Source organism: Setaria viridis, chromosome 5 (genome assembly GCF_005286985.2).
Source record: "Setaria viridis chromosome 5, Setaria_viridis_v4.0, whole genome shotgun sequence".
NCBI classification, from domain to species: domain Eukaryota; kingdom Viridiplantae; phylum Streptophyta; class Magnoliopsida; order Poales; family Poaceae; genus Setaria; species Setaria viridis.
Genome location: NC_048267.2, coordinates 42418237 through 42439048, shown reverse-complemented (window position 1 = coordinate 42439048; position 20812 = coordinate 42418237). Strand labels below are relative to the sequence as shown.

General features: G+C 46.9%; 3 protein-coding genes across 3 annotated transcripts; 1 reads left to right on the top strand and 2 right to left on the bottom strand.

Moving 5' to 3' along the window:
• Positions 1 to 346: 346 nt before the first annotated feature.
• On the bottom strand, positions 347 to 8613 carry LOC117857096 (ubinuclein-1). The gene is made up of 13 exons (XM_034739588.2): positions 8138 to 8613; positions 7340 to 7426; positions 7173 to 7265; positions 6527 to 6603; positions 5472 to 6132; positions 5234 to 5327; positions 5029 to 5141; positions 4613 to 4699; positions 2558 to 2680; positions 2300 to 2434; positions 2006 to 2053; positions 1144 to 1245; positions 347 to 985 (listed from the first exon to the last, which is right to left on the bottom strand). Exons 1-13 carry the CDS (start codon positions 8459 to 8461, stop codon positions 554 to 556), a joined length of 2376 nt encoding a protein of 791 aa, XP_034595479.1. The 5' UTR covers positions 8462 to 8613; the 3' UTR covers positions 347 to 553.
• A 1986-nt stretch (positions 8614 to 10599) lies between these two features.
• On the top strand, positions 10600 to 13349 carry LOC117854844 (MADS-box transcription factor 2). Its single transcript, XM_034737096.2, has 7 exons — positions 10600 to 11058; positions 11523 to 11589; positions 11716 to 11777; positions 11978 to 12077; positions 12167 to 12196; positions 12299 to 12343; positions 12914 to 13349. Exons 1-7 carry the CDS (start codon positions 10871 to 10873, stop codon positions 13049 to 13051), a joined length of 630 nt encoding a protein of 209 aa, XP_034592987.1. The 5' UTR covers positions 10600 to 10870; the 3' UTR covers positions 13052 to 13349.
• On the bottom strand, positions 13327 to 15843 carry LOC117854843 (probable receptor-like protein kinase At1g11050). Its single transcript, XM_034737095.2, has one exon. It carries the CDS (start codon positions 15515 to 15517, stop codon positions 13571 to 13573), a length of 1947 nt encoding a protein of 648 aa, XP_034592986.1. The 5' UTR covers positions 15518 to 15843; the 3' UTR covers positions 13327 to 13570.
• Positions 15844 to 20812: the final 4969 nt, after the last annotated feature.

The following is a 20812-nucleotide window of genomic DNA, read 5'->3' as shown; positions in this document are numbered from 1 at the left end:
TAGATAGGTAGATATGATTGAGTTGAATTATGAAGGAGACATGAAAGTCAGTTGAATTATGAAGGAGACATGAAAGTCAGGATCATTATCATCATTATCACCCCTGCATGCGGAACATGGAACATGATGGAATTAAGGTTTACTACATGCAAAATTATGTTAATCGAGTCCAGGCAGGCTTCTTCTAGGTTTACGCCATTTCTTATTATTTTCACAGAAATTGGTAGAGTATTGTCCCTGGGAAATTGGCAAAGTACGATTTAGACCTGAATCGCTTGTCCCTCATGATTCAACCATAGAGAGCAACCGAATCGGCATTTAATAGCACTATGAACAATACATGTCATGACGAGCAGCGATAGAAACGATTCGTAATTACAACCAATATTGTGGTGAAAACCTGCACCCGAATTACAAATGGTCAATAATATCCTCTCCACTCGGATACATGTTAGTTTAGACAATCGGTGCTGAACACATGGAAAGACCAGATTTTGTTACAGCAGCTGAAAAGGGCCTATAATGGAATTAAATATCCTGTAAGGCAAAATAATCAGCTAGGTTGTTGGTTATGACCAATCACGGTTGGGAGGCCAAGCACGGTTTGAGTGAGCTGGCTACCGGCATTTGTCTCGTCGGAAGGCTTGGAGGGCCTTTGCCTCTCATTCCCATGCTGCAAGGGAGCCTTTGGTTGGTTAGCTTGTGTATCTACAGGATCATATTCAGGTTTTCTTTTTTTCTTCTTCATCTCGCCAGCATTTCTTTTGCTGTCATCAGGGATTGCCCTTGAGCTTATTTCGCGAACCCTTTCGTAACTTTTCACTCCTTGGTTCAGTCCATAATCAGGTGGATGGTATGTGATGGGATTCGGTACGGGTGGTGGTACTTGTGACATAGGTCCAGTTTGTATTACAGCAGGGTAGCCATCTTGCAGTTTAGCTGCTGCAGCCAGCTTCTTCCTCTTCATTCTCTCTTCGTTGCGAACCTAGATTAGTTCAAAGGAAAATTGTGAGCAACAGAATGATACAATATATTACATCAGCCGAAACAATTCTAATGTCGCATCTGCTTCAACTTTTAATTCAATATGACAATATGTACAAATTAAAAATGAATGGGAAAAGGAATATTTATAGTGATAACCTTTTGCTGGTTGTGCAATAACCTTTTTCGCTCCTTCGATCTAGAAATGGCATCTTTGATTCCAACATTATCCATGTAGCCTTGCGGCCATAGCTCTGCAAGCTGGTGTAAAGAATATAACATTTTAGCATGATCATGACGATTGCAGATGCACTTAAGATCAATATGATATCAATAACTCCAAAACATAATTTTTTTTACGAAAAATATCATTTTTTGCATGATTCAGTAAGTATTCAACATAACAATTGAGTTAATATTGCATAAAATTACAACCAAAATTGGAGAGAGAAATGGACCATTACAAAAAGCACCAGCGGGGGCAAGGCATTTTACAAAACCAGTATTTTAAACCCAGCCTACAATAATGTCTGCATCAAAAGCATCTCTTGCTCTTCTATTCAAAATAAGTAACTAAACTGACCTCCAGTTCACAGATTGTGATCTACAATCCACATAAACGTCTTGGTAAAATTTACATCCAAGGAAGCTAGAGAAGCAATGGATTAATAACCCTTCCATATAAGATAAACAAATAACAGCCCATGATACAAATTGGAGAGAGAAAGAAGCATAACATTTAGTTTTGCCTAAGGGTATTAGTAACTAATTTGCTAAATCAGATTTATTTAGCAAATTAAGGAAAAACACAAGTCAGGTATGTTTCTGCCAAAAAATGACTACAGGGGGGAAAATAACATGCTAATGAAAGATTTTCATGAGTGAAAATGGGCAAGCTTTCAACCATAATTGGTACAAGAGATCAAGTCAGCTAGTCAAAAAGGTAACAAAATTCAGATTCTAAAGAAACTTTTTAAAGGAAACCAAAATAAGAAATGAGTTAAAGCTTCAGGATCAATACCTCAACATATAACTTCCTGCTTTGAGGGCCCTTGTCTTCATCCATACCCTGATAAGGATTCAGATAGGATCCTGATCAATCCACTTTGGTTCTATAGAAACTCATCTACATGTTTCACTAACAATAACGATATAGAATAAACAAGAATCAAATATACCAATATGCACTTATACCTTCATCATTCACTAACTTGCAAATGTTAACAAAGTCTAATGAATGTTCCCTTGGGTGCTAAAGCCTTTTCAGGCTCCAAAAGAAAAAAAAAACATTATGTATATGTTTATAGGTTTATACCTCAACATAAAGATCATAGAGATCACATATTCTATCCTCCAATGCAGAATCCATTACAGACTTCCCTTTTATAGCTCTTCTTTCATCATTAGCAACCTGAAAATCATCAGCCGAACCATCCTGTTGTTCATTGACCTGGTAGCATGTTAATAACAGTATATATGTCATCAGACACAACGAATAAGAGAAAAATAATTAACAAGAGTTCAAATGTCAATAGGCTAGAAGTCCCACACTTGTCACCAATTATATCTTTACCTTTGACTTTGCAGCCACACGTGCTTTGATCATTTCATTGATCTCCATTTTTATACGCTGAAACCGATCAGCCTTCTCCAGTTTAGCAGATAGACCTGATTCTACCATTTCTTTCATGTTTCTCTGTTAAAAATAGCATTACTTAGAGATGGAAGCAGACATGCACAAGGTTAAATAATTGGTGTGGATATGTAGTTTGAGTGAATGGCCCAGAAACTAGAAAGTGATGGTCTAATTGACAATTAGATATTCTGGGTAGCTCACAGATTTCTTTTGACACCACATCAGGCATCAAAACATTGTATCGTCTGTTCAGTTGCTCTTGTTGTTTCACATCAATACTCTTATATTAAAGTTCCTGGACACGGCGGAAGATGAGGGGCTCAGGTTACTGTAGCTACAGTTAGCTGGCTGACATGCAGGACCCACCATAAAAAACAATCTCCACCCTTCTAGAGCTGTCCAGCGGTTCTCCTTAATCCTGTACCACCACGACTTAGCTGTGCATACCGGAGCCTCCTCATGAAGGCCTGAACCGCTTCTACTCCGCGCCATCGCCTCCTCCGCCGCATGGCTGGTGCCGAATATCCCAACACCTGCGCCGCCGGTTCCGCGGTGGGGTGACTACCCCGCCTCCTCCTCTGCTTCCCTCTCTGGCTCGCTGCTATACATGCCATCCGAGCTCAAGACCATGGCCAAATCCAAAGGTAGAAGAAGCCAAGAGGTTCAAATCAGGACCAATGGAAGCCAAATCGAGAAAGAAAAGTGGGGATCTGAACAATAGAGGCTTATCAAATCCATTTTACTCAACCAATGGCCAAATTGTTCACTACAGGAGGCAGGTTTTTCAAGTTGCTCTACGGGAAGAAAGAGAACGAGAGAATGGCCGCCACAGGAGGAGGACGGAAGGGGAAGAGAAAGATATTTTTTTGGGGTTCACGTAGAGAGTGGATCTTAGTGTAGCACGATATAATTTTCTATAAAGATTTCTTCTTTTACCTAAACAAACTAAGATAAAATGAATTATGCCTGATCTTTATCTCAAAAGTATCAAATTTTCAAATACAAATAAAAGATATAATTTAGTTCAACTTAGTTTATATTATCTTTAGGTATATATTTTCATCTGACCTCATGAAACAAAGCTTTTAGTCAGGTGAGTATTTTCTAATTCATGAATAAGACACAGACCGGCAAAGTGTAGCAGGCTAGCAGCTACTACTATGAAAAAAAAGCTACCTGCGTCAAAGAATTGTCAACTTCTTAACATCCTTTCTCAATCCTAAGAGGTTGGTCCTGTAGACCACCAGAGACTATGCCCACATTATACTACCATTGTAGTTGTATTCATGGCATGTGGGTTCAATATACTATTTTTAATAGGTACATCTTTATATTATTTTGGTCAACATATTTGGTGCAGGAGCGCAAAGCGCGTCAATCTAACTAGTTGTCTTATATTGACCTCACAGATCAGCATGGGTTGTGGTATTTGAGTACTTGAATTACCGGATGATGATCACTTACCTCGGATCAGTAAACTTTCGCAGCATAAAAGAAGTAACACAGATAAACATTTAAGGGCATGTGCTGGCATGCTTGAAAAGTATTCTTTTTTAATTACTTGTTCTCTTTCACATTTGATGAAAAATAACAAATTGAGAAGCTTTGCCAAAATATGCCCCAAAAAAAATCCACCCCACCCAAACATTTTCAAATGCACATCCTCTTGGATTTGTCTAACTTAACCAGTAACACATATACAGGTATTAGAAGTGATCATTTCTCAAATATACAATTAGTTTACCCCAAAAAACTGATCTTCATGATATATTGTCATTTTTGCTAACATATATTAAGATGAACATAGGGCAACATTACAAATTGAAGATAATTTCAGTTTTTGAAACATCTTTTTGAACTGAATAGGTAACCTTTTCAATTTGAAACAAAAAGAATGATGAATCAAACGTAAAAAGACAACCCACTAGTACCCCACGGTCCACGGTACAAAGAAGTCAAGCCAAGATAAGTTCATTAGCTTCCATCACTAACCTTCAGTGTCCTGCGCTGCACAAGGTGTCCAACTATGCCCATGAGGCGATCCATCAACTCATGTTCTTGGATCTTTCCTTGATTTGCCTACACCATACAACAGTATTACGGACAGCTAAAGTAACCACAAAGTAGTCGAGAGGATTATCCATTGTTTGAGTGTGTAAGAATTGAAATACTAGAGAATCGTGTTTAGTACAAAAAAAAGAAAATTGCACTAAATGGACACTGCAAATAACAGCAGTGCCACAAGATTTTGAAGAGCGACCACTTCTTCAATAAGCTAGAATTTTAGAGAAAGCAAAACTGCATAAATCAATGCATATATGTGGTATGCAACCATAATAACTTTTAAAATTCAGGCAGGAGTATCCACGCTTGAATTCTGAAGTAAATTTGGCTGTGGTGCTACGTACCGATAACCTTGCAACCTTGGCAAGCTTTTGCTTCACTTCTTGAGGCAACCGTCTTTTAACTGCTGCATGGCCATTTGGATCTACCTCATTAATATCGATTGTTGGTGGTCTATCTGCAAGGAGAATTTCAAGCATCTGAAATTACTTCCAGCACTACTTCATCCACAGAAAGACTTCAGCACATTAGAGGAATACTGTAACTCACATTCAGCAACAATCTTCTGGAGATCCCGAATAGCTCGCTCAAGCCTGGTGCCTTTGGGTTTAGTACCTGAACCCTCCCTACCAACAATTGGGTTCTGAAAACAACAGAAAGTGTTGAGTTAGGTAGAATATATAAATCTTTGCCGATACAGGTAGAGAGAATATAACTACATGAGAAGTGGGTTGAAGCCTTTCACTTGTGCCCACAGAGAGAATATGACTGAGAAAAAGATTCTTACCACTGTTTGTGTAGAATAGACAGCAGTACCCATAGCCACAACAGGATATTCACTTGTTCCACATTTCCCTTTGCGATAGATTCTATTTGATGAATCATGATTTTCCCTGCTTGCCTTTCTTTGTTGGAAATCAAGTTGCACTGAAGTGCCTTTATCCCTGTAAGCTGAACCATAATCATAGGTCTCGCTGGTTTTTGACTTATGTGCATAATCAAGAGGTAGTAACATGTCGCTGCTTTTTGACTTATGTGCATAATCAAGAGGTAGTAACAACTCTTTATCTCCATAATCAAGAGGTAGTAATACATCTTTATAATCTTCCAGGTCACTTAGCTCCACAGGAGCATTTGAGGCATCCTTACTGATCTTAGCACGCGCTGTAGCATCAGCAACCGCAGAGAAATCAGATTTTCTTTTAAGGGCTCCTCCAGGACCACTGGTTTTGTTCTTCACCACTCTGTTGTCCTCAGGGTATTGACCATAAGAACCTACGCTGCTACTGGCTAATTGCTTCCCTGCCTGCACAGTGCCTCTTCCAGAGGATTTTCCAGGCACATCACCAATACTTAAATAATCAACTGGAGCATTGGTCTCAAGATAAGTACTCGAGTCCTTTCTTCTCCTTTTTTTTGGAGCGATATTTGTCGATGTGCCAGGGTCACTGCAAAAGAGGATCAAATTGATGAATATTCCATTGGTGGCTTGGTGCTGCCATCGACATAGCAATGCAAGTGTACAAGAAACATGTAATGATGTCACTTTGATCCATTATTTTGATTAAACTGATGTAAATCACCATCCTAACATCTACAAAAGCCATGTGCAGATTAACCATTTGTTATTCTCATTTTTGTTCTGACTACTATGAGCTTATTCTCAAATGCCCATGACATTTTTTTTATATCAGCCAGCACATAATGTATATCAAAAAGATTAAAACCAATACCAATTGCGCTGCTCAGAAAGGATGGCACATGCATTAGCAGAAGGATGTGGAGCATAAATGCTATTTGCATATCTATGTACTCCAGATTAAATTATTTGAGGAACCTTACATCTGTTCCAGCTTTCCTTTGTTCACAAAATACCCATCGTGCTTAGTTTTCAAATTATCGACTTCAAAATATTCATCCTACAAAGAGGCAAACATGAAGTAAATTAGTAATAAAAAGGAAAATCCATTCTCCAGTGATATAGCAAAGTTAATGGTGCACAGAAACATGTTTTAAATATCTCATGAAAAGCATATTTACAGGATGACTAAATCACACAACAGTTTCTGTTTAAACTGTGCCACCATATATCAAAAAAAAAGGTAGGCATCAGGTAGTTCAATATGGTGTAGAAATATTTAGAAGCACCTTTTTTCAGACATAAGCTCAGGTTTTGACTTGTCATATATATGATCAAATATTCTATTAGAGCTCAAGTGGCAATGCCACATCAGAATAAAGATTTCTCCTACCAATAAGCAAAGAGTTCACAAAAGGTAGAACAGGGGATCAGGGTAAATATTGATTAAAGAAATGGGTACATCAAGCAATATTATTTGATGTAACCTACACACTAATTATAGCACGTACAAAATCAAGTCATTTGAGGCGTCAGATTTAACAAGCATAAAGCTGGGATCATAAAAGATCCAGAAGCAACAAAGACAAATTTGTCTAGACATAAGCAAAAAAAGTTTAAATGACTAACCAATTCAGCATCATCAATAAAAGAATCCTCAGTGTCATACTGATCATCATCTGGTACATCGTCAAGATCTTCTTCGTCACTACTATGTTTGCCCTGGCAATTTGGATATGGAGTCAAAACATCATGCGTCATGAACCTGAGATCAAATTAAGCCCAGTGTTTACTACCATGTAAAGGCGCTCAATTTTTTCAATGACTGCATTAAACCGATTTGGCTGTGTTGGATCCTTTGGGTCACTTTCTGCAGGATGTGCCTGATTCAAATGATAAAACAAACTAGATGTTATATGCAGGACTTCTTTAACCTCAAACAATTCAGTAGATTCTAGATGCAGAAGCCAAAGTTTAATAAACTTTTCACACTGAATATTGAGAACATCATTTCATGAATGGTAAGTTTATGGCATGAACATGTACAACAATGTATCAGGATGAGATTTAACTAATTTGGGAACAGAATAGTTCTGGCACATTGACTATCAACGTTTTGGCAGATTACAAGAGAGGAGAACTAGTAGTCAAATTCCAGATACCAGAAACAGGCACTAGCTACAATACTGTAGAACATCTCTGGTCTCTGGAAGATAGAGCACAATCACCTAAAAAAAAGATACTAGTTTACCAGAACAACAGAATGTAACCACCCTGTGTTCATAAATCAACTATTGGCTGTAATTAAGAATATCATTGATGTTGTCCACTACAATCAGGGTCACTACAATCAGGTTAACTATATAGCTTTTGCGCCCTTTGCCATCTTTAGATAGCATCTCTTACAAGGGATGACATGTTGCTGTCTACCAAACACGAAAGAGCCTTTACGTTTCATCTTCCAGATCTTTACCGTCAGGCCCCAGAGAATCATCCTATTTTCATCTACTCGAAAAGCTAATAAGCAGCGCACAAATTACAGCAACACGGCAGGTAACCAACCAACACGCAACAACCACAACAGCACTGCTTACCGCACCGGATGGGCCCGCGTGTGCGGGGAACGCCGGCTCCGCCGCCACCACCGGCGCCGCGGCCGCGTTCCCGGCCTCCCTGAGGAGCTTCTTCCATGACACGATGGTGGTCTCCCCGGGCCGCAGCTCCACCGTGAACAGCTGCCTCCGGCACGCCGCCGCAGCTTCAGGGACCGCGGCCGCGGTGGCGGGCGGCTGCTGCGGAGCGAGAGCGGGCGGCGCCGCGGCAGGGGCAGGGGCCGCCGCCGGAACCCTAGCTACGGCGGCGGCGGCGGCGGCGGCAGGGGCAGGGGCGGAGGAGGGGGCGGCCGCGGGGTCTTCCATGGCGAGGCTTGGGGAATTTGGAATTCGAGAGGTCACGGCATTAGATCGAGGGAGCTAGGGTTTTGAGGAGCTGGGCTGGGGGAGGGGAGTGGGGAGTGGAGGAGGAGGAGGTGGGCTCCGGAGTTCGAAGAGGGAGGGGGGGCACGAAAACGCCCTCGGTTTTGGTCGTGGCGGAGGGGGGGTGGGTTGGGGGGTCGCGCGCGCCGGATGCCCGGATGGGATGAGCTAACCGCCGTGGATTTCTCGTCGCCGTTGGCTTTGGCTCCTCGTCTCGCCGCCGCGTACCCTTCCAGCCTTCCTTGCTTCTTCGGAGTTCGGAAGGGGCGCGCGTGGGCTGTGGACCGGTGGTTGGTGACTCGGCCCATTACGGGTTTGTTCTCGGTTGAACGGGTTAGCGGGCCAGATGGACATAGCCAGACCGGACCGATTGGCCGTTGCAGCCCAATATATATAACCAAAACACGCACGCGGCACGCCACGCCCCCAATGAGTTGCTCGAGCCCATTTTGTAATAAAATAACAAAAATATTCGGATTTCCTAAACGTCTCACTTGGCTGATTCTGATTTTCGATCTCAGTCGATTTTTTCTGTGAGTATCCTCCTGGTGTCATGGGCTACTTTTTCTCGCTAGACTATTTATGTTTATGTTGTTCTTTGCTGGGTTCTTGTTTTGTTTTACTTTTGTATAGTCTTTCTTTATCTTTTGTTGTTTTTTCATGCGGGCCTGTTAACCCTAATGTGGCATTGGCTTCCCTTTCTTCGTTGTCATTTTTTGTTTTCTATATTTTCTTTCTTATTTCCTTATGTTAGCATAATGTTGTCTTCCATATTTCATATTTTTAATCTTTTATCTTGTTTAGGAATGAACATATTTGTTTACATTAGGGTCGTTGTGTGCATGGTTTGTCTTGTGATTAATTTTTTGGTGCCTTGGTGTTCTATAGTTACGGTAGTCATGTTGTGTTTATACATCATATTCATATATAATTTAGGTTTATTTTTATAGAGGTAATCGTGTAAAATAAATTTCTTTATATCTACTACTCCATCCATCCTAAATCACTATTCGTTTTGACTTTTATTAGAGCAACTCCAAGAGTAGCATAAAAAATTCTCCCCATTGGGGTTCTCCTAAAAAAAATTTCCCCAAAAACATATCAATCCACAGCAGATCACTAGTAAATTGCTCCCAATATTTCAAAACAGGCCACGTCATCGTATTGGGCCCATCAGAAGGGACGCGCGGGCATGCGGGAATCAGGATTGGGGGAGGAACGCCAACGCTAAAATATACACGGTGGCAGGCTGTTTTTTAGCGTCGCTAAAAAATTGGGGAAGGTTTGGATGGACTGTTGGAGTTCGTTTTTTCTCTTTTTCTCCTAAAAAAGATATTGGGGGTAAGATTAGCAGCATTCTAGAGTTGCTCTGAGTATGTAACTTTTACGGAGGGAGTAGTTTGTAAATCTCTTATACAAATATGATGCGTAATATGCACTTCAATTTGTGCCCATGGTATAAACATAACTAGCAAGATACAAACTAAAATTAACTTCTATGTGGTGAGATCTATCTATCCAAGATTGAATCTCATATAGAAGGTTACTCCAAGTTTGAGATGCTTGAGGTGGCTTCATCAATTTTAACACCCATCGAAGCTCGCAAGGGTAGTGTTAGATGTTTATCATAATCTTTCGCAAGTGCTCGTTTAGTTAGGATGTGCCTTTTTGTGTTAATATACAAGTACATGAACATTTGCGTTTTGCAATGTATTCTAAAAAGCGAGTAGCTAGCCCATTGAATTTTTTAGTGAACGCATGTTCATAACCATTTTTTGTTTGCCAATAAGGCAGTAACGCCCAGTTAAAAGCAGTGAATTCATATACGTAGTCTCCCTTCAGAAAATTGCGAGATGTAGCTTTTCCACCAAAACGTGATAGATTCCATCGATCCCAAGTGAAAAACACCCAAATGGCGGCTACGTAAGATTTCATAAATTTGATAAAGGTCTGCAGCTACCAAGTCCTTCCCTAGAAGAAACGATGACAAGACACGACACAAAACGTACACGACGCCATCACAAGCGCGTCACGTCCCTCCTCCCCTGCTTTCGGCTTTGCCTTCAACTGCAATCGGACAGAGAGGTAAGCCAAGTTGCCCGGCGGACGCAAAGCATACAGAGCACTTGCCGTTTCCGGCGCGCGCCTCTGAACGAACCCGAAAGCCCCCTCATCACCATTCCTCTTCCAGCCATGGCGATCCCCTTTACTACTCCTCTCCCACCACCACCGCCCCTCCCAACCACACCACACCGGCACCACTACCAACCGGGCGGCTCCAGGCTCCAGTTCAGGAAGGGGAGAAGAGCCGAGCTTTTCTTGGGAGGTTGCCGGAGGAGGAGCTGAGGAAGGATGGGGCGCGGCAAGATCGAAATCAAGCGGATCGAGAACTCTACCAACCGCCAGGTGACCTTCTCCAAGCGCCGCAACGGGATCCTCAAGAAGGCGCGGGAGATCAGCGTGCTCTGCGACGCCGAGGTCGGCGTCGTCATCTTCTCCAGCGCCGGCAAGCTCTACGACTTCTGCTCCCCCAAGACATCGTGCGTGCCGTTACCTGCTCCCTGTTTTTCTTATTCTGTCTGACTATCTTCTCATGCCGCCTCAGTACTATATTATTCTAGTTTATGCTGGACCGGAGAAAGATTCTGTATATTTTTAGTCTGCTGCTGTTCTATTTTTGTTGGAACATGTAGTAGTTTCCACTACTGCGGTAAATAAGCAATTCTGACTTGTTTTGGATTGGGGAAGAGACTGTGCAACTAGGTAAAACATACGGCTTTTACAACACAGTAGAGAAGATACGCAGCTCTGTTTTCTTATCTATTTTTGATGAAGTGTTTTGATTCGCTTTGTTCCTGTTGAACCGACACATGTATCAATATTCATGCCTGTATCTTAAACCTTTTTTCCTTCTTAACTGAATGGCAGAGGTCCTGCCTTTTTGTTCAAGAAAAAAAAGCAATATTCATGCCTTTATATGTGATATCATTTTGGTCTGACATAGGCTATCAAAAATCTTGGAGAAGTACCAGACCAACTCTGGAAAGATACTGTGGGATGAGAAACACAAGGTAATCTATGATTTCCAGACAGAATGAGAATACCATTTTTGGAGCTAAAATATCAGAGTTTTGCTAGCCTTCTAGAATTAGTTGAGCATACTGACTGACCATTGGTGAGCACATGAAACATTTCAGAGCCTTAGTGCTGAGATTGATCGCATAAAGAAAGAGAACGATACCATGCAGATTGAGCTCAGGTAAATGCTTAAACTAGAATAATTTGTATTTTTTCTTTTTTGAGGATTCTCTCTTAGTTTCAAGTTCACACTTACGGAGAACGTGACCTCCTGTTAAACACTTAAGCTAGAAGAATTTAAAATTTCTTTTTTTGGGATTTTCCTCTTCCTTTTCATGTTGATATTTATGGAGAATGTGATCTCCTGTTTTGATGGCACAGGCATCTGAAAGGTGAAGATCTAAACTCGCTGCAACCCAAAGAACTGATCATGATTGAGGAGGCACTTGATAATGGGCTGACAAACCTAAATGAGAAACTTGTAATAAATCTACTTAATCAGTTGATCTCAATGTGGTTGATGTTATAGTTATCATCATGTCTCGACTAAATGGTTTTTTTTTTATGTAGATGGAGCACTGGGAATTGCATATGAGACACGTACGAGCTTAATCAACTATAGATCCTGTATTATGAATTTTATTTGACATATGGTTGTTTTTAGTTTCTGTCTTCATCCATTATTTTATTGGTTGATTGTAGAATAAGATGCTGGAAGATGAGAACAAGCTGCTGTCCTTTAAGCTGGTAAGCGTCCTTGACCCCTTGTAGGATTACATTTCACTTGTTGAATTTGTACAGGAAAAGGCTGAGTTCTCGAACTCGCACTTGGAAATTTTAATATTTAAATTCAACACTATCTTGGACCCTTTTAACATCTCGTTAGAGAACTATCTTGGACATCTTATGATTAAATTGTGTGTACTGCATACAGTTTTCAGAGAACAAGTTAATCCACTATTTCATAAAGGACACGGTTATTGATTGGGGATTTTTTTTCTGTTGAAAACACAAAGAATTTATGTAACTACAATTATAATGAAAACTACACACCATACTGTAAAATCACCTATCGATCAACTTCATTGTCGTCCTCCATGTGCTAAATTTTGCTTGCTTCCTACTGAACAGACTGGATAAGTAAATGTCAAGATTCCTATATTGAGTTGGTGAGATGAAAAAGATCACTGAATTTGGGTTTCAATGTGGCGCAAAATGTCTGATACAGAATATATATGCAGTTATGCACTAGTAGTGTGTCAGTGAGTCAATTGTGAAGTAGAGACTAAACTGAGCCACCGTTTTTCTTATTTCCAGCACCAGCAAGATATTGCACTAAGCGGCAGCATGAGAGATCTCGAGCTGGGGTACCATCCTGACCGGGACTTTGCGGCCCAGATGCCAATAACCTTCCGCGTGCAGCCCAGCCACCCCAACTTGCAGGAGAACAATTAGGCTGCTGAATTCCCCACTCCACTTGCCGTTTCATTTGAAGATTTCACCCACCACCATGGCTTGTATGTTCTAAACTTCTAGTGCATTGCCAACTGTATCTCTTCTTTCCATTATGTTTGGAGGAGCATATAATGTGTCAGTTGCATGATGTGCTGATGTCATCGATCTAGCACACGGTTAACTTGGTATTGTATGGTTGTGTAATCAGTTAATTACTCTATTTGTCGGACAGTGAACAGTTCCGTTTGCAATCAAAACACTGTGATGATAAACCATGATGTAATATTTGCGTCGATGACATCCATTTGGCATTTCAGTATAAGATTACATAGTTCATGTACATCAGGTGAGGGCTATACATCACCCTGAAATCCAGGTAACCAGCACATGTAGCGTAGCATGTGAAATTGTGAATACAGAATACATCCCATCTATATATATATGTGTGTGATCGCGACCTGAAACTTGAGCCGCCCTGCAAATTGTGTACGCACCCATCACCGCCGCCGCCGTCGTGCATCACCTGAGCATGTCGCCAAAGTCCACGAACGGGCCGCTCAGAATCGACGAGGCGCTGAAGTTGCTTTCGCCTTCGTCGAACGCGATCCTCTGGCCGAACGCCTGCGGGCGGTCCGGCAGGTCGGGCACGTCCATGTCCCCCTCCAGCATCCTCAGCGCCTCGGGCATGGTCGGGCGGCACGCCACCGTGACGTGCGCGCACAGGATCCCGACGAGCATGAACCTCTCCATGGCCGCAACGACGGCGCTCGGCTCCTTCCGGAGCGCCCCGGCGAGCACCTCCCGCGGCCGGCCGGCCTTCACGTGCGTCCACGCCCAGTCAGTAATCAGCACCACGCCGGACGGGTCCGACAGGTCGATCGCGCGGCGGCCACTCATGGCCTCGAGCACCAGCACGCCGAAGCTGTACACGTCGCTCTTCTCGGTGAGCTGCCCGTAGAGCGCGTACTCCGGCGAGAGGTAGCCGTGCGTGCCGGCGACGCGCGTCGTGAGGTGCGACTGGCCCTCGCGGCTCCGCCGCGCGAGGCCGAAGTCCGCCACGCGCGCCCGCATGTCCGCGTCCAGGAGGATGTTGGTCGCCTTGATGTCGCGGTGGTAGATCCCCGGCTTGACGCCGTAGTGGAGGTACTCGAGCCCCCTGGCCACGTCCAGGATCACGGCCCTGCGCTGCGCCCACGACAACGCCGGCCGCCGCCTGCCGTCGCCGCCGTCCTCGAAGATGTACTGGTCCAGCGAGCCCTTGGGCATGTAGTCGTAGACGAGGAACATCTGCTTGCCTTCGTCGGGGTCGTCGTCGGCAATGCAGCACCCGCGCAGCGGCACCAGGTTCCGGTGCCGGAGGAGGCTGATGATCTCCACCTCGTTGGTGAACTCCTCGTCCCCGCCCTCGACGTCAGGGTCCAGCATCTTCTTGACGGCGACCACCGTGCCGTCCGCGAGCACGCCGCGGTACACGACCCCGAACCCGCCGCGGCCGATGAGGTTGCGCTCGGCGAAGCCGCCGGTCGCCTTCGCCAGCTCGCGGACGTCGAACATCACGGAGCCTGTGTTTGGCCGCGGGCGCGACCCCCGCGACGACTCCGAGATTTGGATGCTCCTCATCTTGGTATCCCCACGCCTCTTCCTCCAGAGAAGCAGAGCAACGAGGGAGACGAGCAGGACGGAGGCGATCGGGATCGTGGCGGCTACTGCGATGTTGGTGTGGTTGGTGGAGCTGGATGCAGGCGACGCCGGGGAGGAAGGGGTGGAGAGAGCGAGGCCGAGGGCGCAGCTGGCCGTGGCAGGGGAGTCCGGGCCGGCGGAGCTAGAGATCCCGGCCGCGTAGAGCACGGTGAGGTAGAAGCAGTTCTGGGACTTGGAGCTGTTGCCGGCGGCTGCGGTGAGGCGAGCCGAGGCGCCGACGCCAGCGTTGAGGCAGCGCGTGCAGGTCGACATGGAGGTGATGTCGGCGCCGCAGGAGGCGTTGAGGCCCGCGACGGACGCGTCGCCCGCGACCGCGGCGTACTCCGCGGCGGTGGTGACCCCGGCGCAGTAGTCCGGGGTGATGGCGAACTGGGACGGCACCGGGAAGCAGCCCGGCACGAGGGACGCCGGCAGCGAGAGCGGCGGCGCTGCGAGCGCGCCTGCAAAGGCGCGGAGGCAGGACGCCGACGCCGGGGCCGACGGGAGGCGGAAGCGGCCCGTGGCGCGGAGCCGCGCCGCGAGGCCCACGGCGAGCACCGAGAGGAGCGTCATGCAGCAGGCGGTCGTGTTGGCCACCGGCGGCACGCACGGCGTGCGGTCCCACGGGAGCGTCGCCACGTAGCCCAAGTCGAGCGGGCACGCCGCCGCCGCCGTGGAGTTGCCGCCGGCCGCCGTCGAGTTCGCGACGTCGTCAGCCTCGGCCGCCGGCGGGCGCAGCATGAGGACGACGAAGAGGATGGCGAGATGCTTCCGCGCTGCCTTCATTCTGGAGAGAATGAACGGAGCCGGAGCAGCGCCGCCGATGAAGAGAACGAGAACCCGATGCAAAGCGAAAGGCGAGTCGAAGTGGAGTGAGGCGGCGATGCAAAGGGAGGACAGGAGCCCCGTGCCAGGAGCTGTTTTTTAAGCGCTGGTGGAGAGTGGATCGCCCGTGGGACCAACCGACCTGTCAGTTCGGTGCAGGATCGCCATAGCCCATAGGTGATAGGTCCATGCTCGTCGGGTAACGGAACATGTCGAGAAGGGAAGAGTGGGAGACCAAAGCCACCATGGAAAAACTGTGGCCGTGGCGTTCTGTAACCTCGTAGAACGAATCTGACCCTGGTCGGAATCCTACCGACGAGCAGCAATTCGTTGACCAACGGCGCGGCTCGCCGTCACGAGCTGCATTTTTCTGGTCGTGTAGCTACGAGCCACTAGCTGCACCAGGAAAGAGATCTCTTCTTCAGAGGCTCGAGGCGGGAAACATGAGAAAGTTGGTTCCATGTGGCCAGAAAAGAAAGCTCTCTCTCTCTCTCTCTCTCTCTCTCTCTCTCTCTCTCTCTCTCTCTCTCTCTCTCTCTCTCTCTCTCTCACACACACACACACACACACACACACACACACACACACACACACACACTCGATCACGGGGCAGCTGGCTACCTTTGTCGTGGCAACAACTTGAGGTGATGATCTTGGATGGAGCAAAGAACCTGCCGGTTGGTGTACGGAGTATATCATAGGTGCATCGTTTTTGGTTTAATATAAGCCTGACGTCGGCGATAAGCCAGTTCAGGTTATCATTGCTGCTGGCCGTATGTCCCGGCCGGAAAGAAAAGGGTCGTACTGGGTCGGCCTGGCGACGGAGAGCAGTGTGTCTGGGAAAGAATACAACTAGAATCGATCACATGCTCCCCATGAGCATTTCTTATGGCTTAATCCCAGCAACACATGGAGTTTGGGACACGTACGAGTACGACGACCACAGTAACCCTGCCAGCAGCTAGCGACAGCGATTCAGTCCGTTGCTGCACTGCAGATGGTGTAGCTAGCTAGCGTCGATCCAATAAGCCTGAAGTTGTACTATGTATGTGTGTGTGTGTGTATGATATCTGAATCAACACCATATGCATAGGTACAGAGCGTATGCTGCTGTTCTTGGTAGCTTATCTGGAGAACGACATCCAGACCCAAATAAATGCTGCAACCTGCACAATACTCCCTGGTGTTTGGCATCAGTACGCAATCCGTAAACTCCACAGCATGAATCTGAGATCAGATCATCTGGTCCCTTAGCCGGAACTAGCAGCTCAATGATTTGTCGTGTTTCGAGAAAACTCTGCTGCAGCAAATTTAACATGTGATTGTTCAACGTAAAGATCTGGCCCGTTTGCAACCTGCTCCCTGTCAGAGTCAGGGAAGTCCTCAGATTTGGGCTATCTGCGATGTCGTAGTGGATTTGGGCCATCGAGCAGCACGTGAAGAAGCTAGTCAGGCCCATCGTCCGCAAGACAGGTATTCTACTCTCTCAACCATCAAACAACCCCATGTAAGGCCGAAATCCACATTTTCCCCACCACCAAGCTCCGCCAGCTGCTGTACGTACCGCACGCTGTTATCCATTGCTCCACTGACCGACTGACGAAGCCACATGACAAGTCAAAGCTCACCGGAGCCTTTCTTCTTCTTCGTCTGTGGGCGCCCTCACCCTTGATGAGCAGACTCGCTGCCATCACTAGACATCTCATTGCTGCTGACCTTGTTCCATTTTTTTAATACACTCAGTCACCTATTAGTTTTAGACTTCGAGTCTTGTCTGCATGTTTTCCTTCACGTTTACAGGACTACCAACATATCATCGGTGAGCATCTCGCATCACTCCGTACATCTCCATGATCACAAAAAGGCCTGGAAAAAAGAATGGCCCTCCATCACAAAGGCATATGCGTACGTTCTTCGCCGCTGCTTTTTCCTTCCCTCGTTTCTTCTTTGGTCGAGGACCGGTCAAACAGAATAATGTATGTCTGTACGTGGTGCCTGTGTGAGACTCTAGCCATGCATGCCCTGAAGCTTAGCAGCCGGGAACGCGGCCACGTTCCTTGTCCCAGGAACATCGTTCCGGGAGCGATTATGTCGAGAAACGGGAATAATTTAGTGTAAAAACCTTTTATAAGTGTCGTACTACGTTTCCATTCCCATCGTTCCGGGAACACGGCTGCTATGCCCTGAAGGTGCCAAGCTCTCCAGCTTCTGATTCTCCAGAGCCATAGAACGGGACCAAATCGAACCTATTCGATGCGCTACGAGCACGGAGGTGAAAGGATGGACGAGAGCTCGGAATGGCGTCGCCGTGGGGTCCTGCGATCGCGAACAGAGCCCCCCTGCCGTTCATGCTGCATCTGCCTGCATGGTGCACACTGCACAGAGCCTTCATCAGCAGGGCATCAGCTATAAATAAAACCCAGCTGATGCAGGTAATGACACACCGCACCAGAGATATTAGCTCCATCTATCGCTACGCATCGCACTACTGCCTCGCCGCCGCCGCCTCCTCGTCCTCGATCTTCGTCTCGATCCCTCCTTGCAACAAGAAGAGGAGCACCAGCAAAAAAAAAAAAGGTAACAAAGGCATGGCAAGTGGTTTTCATAACACTGTTGCAATCTTATCGCATCTTCGCTGTGTTGGGATTCTGGATGCAACAGCGCATGCAGCGCTTCACACGGTGGTTTAGGTTACCTAGATCCGACTTTGCGCATAACATTTCCACGACGATCCTCCATTGCCCACGCGACTGTTCAATGCATGCGTATGATGAGAGGGTGGCATCAAAAGGGGCTATGCAGTGTGCAATTTAGGTGCTGTGTTTCCCGTAACGCAGTCGCCGTCGTCCAACTTGCTGCACGCTCAGTTTAAGCAAGCGTTCGACGGCAACCCCTGAAGCTCCCCGGCCCGCGCCTCCGTACAGGGAGGGAAGCAGCACCTTTCTCCCTCCCCCCACCTGCAGCCTCAACTCGATGGCGACTGGTCGGGGCCGGGGCACCAACTTTTCCTGCGCCCTGCTGCTGGCGCCTATAAATCGCGCCCCCCACACCCCGTACCTCGCCACCCGCCCACGCCCACAACCACAAGCACCTCTGCACCTGCAACCTCGTGCTCGATCGATCGCACAACATTTCACCCGCTGCGACGCAGCAGCGGCTAGTGATCACTGGATCGGTCAGGCAGACAGGCTTTGGCGCCACCACCGTCACGTGCATCTGCAGTCACGCACGCGCAGGCTACGGGTGTTTGGATACTCCAACTTTAGCAGTGTCACATCGGATGTTCAAATGCTAATTAGGAGGACTAAACATGAGCTAATTATAAAAATAATTGCAGAACCCTGTGCTAATTCGCGAGACGAATCTATTAAGGGCCTGTTTGGGAGCACTTCACTTCACCAAAAATCACTCCACTCCATCAACTCCAAAAAAGTCGCATCCAAACGCGTTCGGCTCCAGCAAATCCGGCTCCAGAAAAAACGTGGAGCAGGGGGTAGATCCACGTTTTTGGTGGAGTACCTCAAGAGGTGCTCCAAAAACCTTGGATACAGACCTCGTCGTAGAGTTCGTAGTTATTTACCCACCATGCCATCCGTTACACAGTACCCCTTCGTTTCCAGTGAAAAGAAAGTCAGACGCTACTCACCCGATACTCATCTGCCCCGTCCGCTCATCTGCTACTCACCCGTTCACCCGTCCGTGACCGTCGCCGGTGAGATGGAGACTGCCGGCCTGGGCGCCGCGCCGACGGAGCCGCCCGCCGGCCTGGCCGCCGCGGAGATGGAAGGGGCGGCGGGCGCCGGCCTGGACGCCGCGCCACGGGCGGCCCCCGCCGGCCTGGACACCGCGCCGCGGGCGGCCCCCGCCGGACTGGACGCCGCGCCGCGGGCGGCCCCCGCCGGACTGGGACTGGGCGGCGCCTCGCGGGCGGCCCCCGCCGGCCATCCTCAGGGCACAATTTTGGCAGGGGCCCATGCCGCCCAGAGGTTGCTTGCCGGCGCCGCCGGCGAGGGAAACTTGGGCGGCGCGGCCTGGGCCGGCATCGCCGCGCAGGAAGGGCCCCTCGGCGCCGTCGGTCAAGGACCCCTGGGCGCCGACGGTGAAGGGCCCCTCGGCGCCGGCGGTCAATGGCCCGTGGGCGCCCGCACCAGGGGGGGTTGGGCGGCGAGGAAGAAGGCGACGGGGAGATGGCCGGCGGCGGACGAGGTGGCCTGGGCGGCGGCGCAAGAGGTGGTCTGGGCGGCGGCGCAAGAGGTGTACTGGGCAGCGGCACAAGAGGTATAGGTCGCAGGGGCGCCGCAGCCATGTCAGGCACCAGGGGTCGTGGCCGTGTTAGCCAGGGCGGCGGCCGTGACCGTGGCCGTGGCCGTGTGGCCGAGCTTGGCAGCGACGATGTGGCCAGGCTAGGCGGCGAGCCCATCGGCCAGGATGTTGCCGCCGCCGCTGCACAACATTCAGGCGTGAAGAAGACATCAAAGAGAAAAGCTTACGACACGGTAATGGTTTCTTCTGTTCCTTTGTTGTGTTGCTTGTTGTTATAGCAATGCAATCGAAGCATTTCCTTCAATCTTGTAGCAGTATGCCCATATTTCTCATGCCGTGCTGCACATCATGTTCTGCCTTCCTGTCGAGATGTGTGGCTTATTAGCCTGTAGTTATGGCTTCCAGAATCGTAATTAGGGGAAGGGACCAACACTGAATTCATGATGACAACATATGCCCCCTCCCTTTTTTTAACTAATCTGAAACAATTAGCCTTTATATTTTCTATGACTTTATCTCTTTGAAGAATTCATACAGAGTAGCTATAAAATTTGTCCTGCTAACACAGAAAAGTTTCTTTTGCTCAGTGTTTCAATTATCAAAACGACATTTAGTTGTCAGGGTTTAAATGAAAAGATTAAACTCAGTCTCCCAAATTCTTGTGTGGAGGTTCTTTCTCATAGGCTGTGGATGTATTTTCTATGAGAACATCATATGCGATTTCCCTTCTCCATTTTCTTTAGTTAATAAATTTTTATCCGCTATAAATTATGTAAAGTCACAGTTAAAAAAATAAAGTAATTTCTGGTCAGCTATCATGGTTAATAAAAAGCTGCACCCTGGACCTCAATGTTGAATTTGTTAGTTGCATCATGGGAGTATATGTACTGCTTTATATTGAAGATATATGTGCCTACACCGTATATTTAATTATATAGATGCCATCAACTAAAAATTTTATAGCTGACCTAGAATTGTTCTACCTCCATAAAA

What these genes read in the sequence shown, in the direction of transcription:
- LOC117857096 (XM_034739588.2), bottom strand. Translation starts at nt 8,461, where the DNA reads ATGGAAGACCCCGCGGCCGCCCCCTCCTCCGCCCCTGCCCCTGCCGCC. An exon ending in CCAAGGTTGCAAGGTTATCG is followed by an intron (nt 4,700 to 5,028) that starts GTACGTAGCACC and finishes TGTATGGTGTAG; the next exon opens with GCAAATCAAGGAAAGATCCA. An exon ending in GCAGGAAGTTATATGTTGAG is followed by an intron (nt 1,246 to 2,005) that starts GTATTGATCCTG and finishes TCTTTACACCAG; the next exon opens with CTTGCAGAGCTATGGCCGCA.
- LOC117854844 (XM_034737096.2), top strand. Translation starts at nt 10,871, where the DNA reads ATGGGGCGCGGCAAGATCGAAATCAAGCGGATCGAGAACTCTACCAAC. An exon ending in TGTGGGATGAGAAACACAAG is followed by an intron (nt 11,590 to 11,715) that starts GTAATCTATGAT and finishes GAAACATTTCAG; the next exon opens with AGCCTTAGTGCTGAGATTGA. An exon ending in CAAACCTAAATGAGAAACTT is followed by an intron (nt 12,078 to 12,166) that starts GTAATAAATCTA and finishes TTTTTTATGTAG; the next exon opens with ATGGAGCACTGGGAATTGCA.
- LOC117854843 (XM_034737095.2), bottom strand. Translation starts at nt 15,517, where the DNA reads ATGAAGGCAGCGCGGAAGCATCTCGCCATCCTCTTCGTCGTCCTCATG.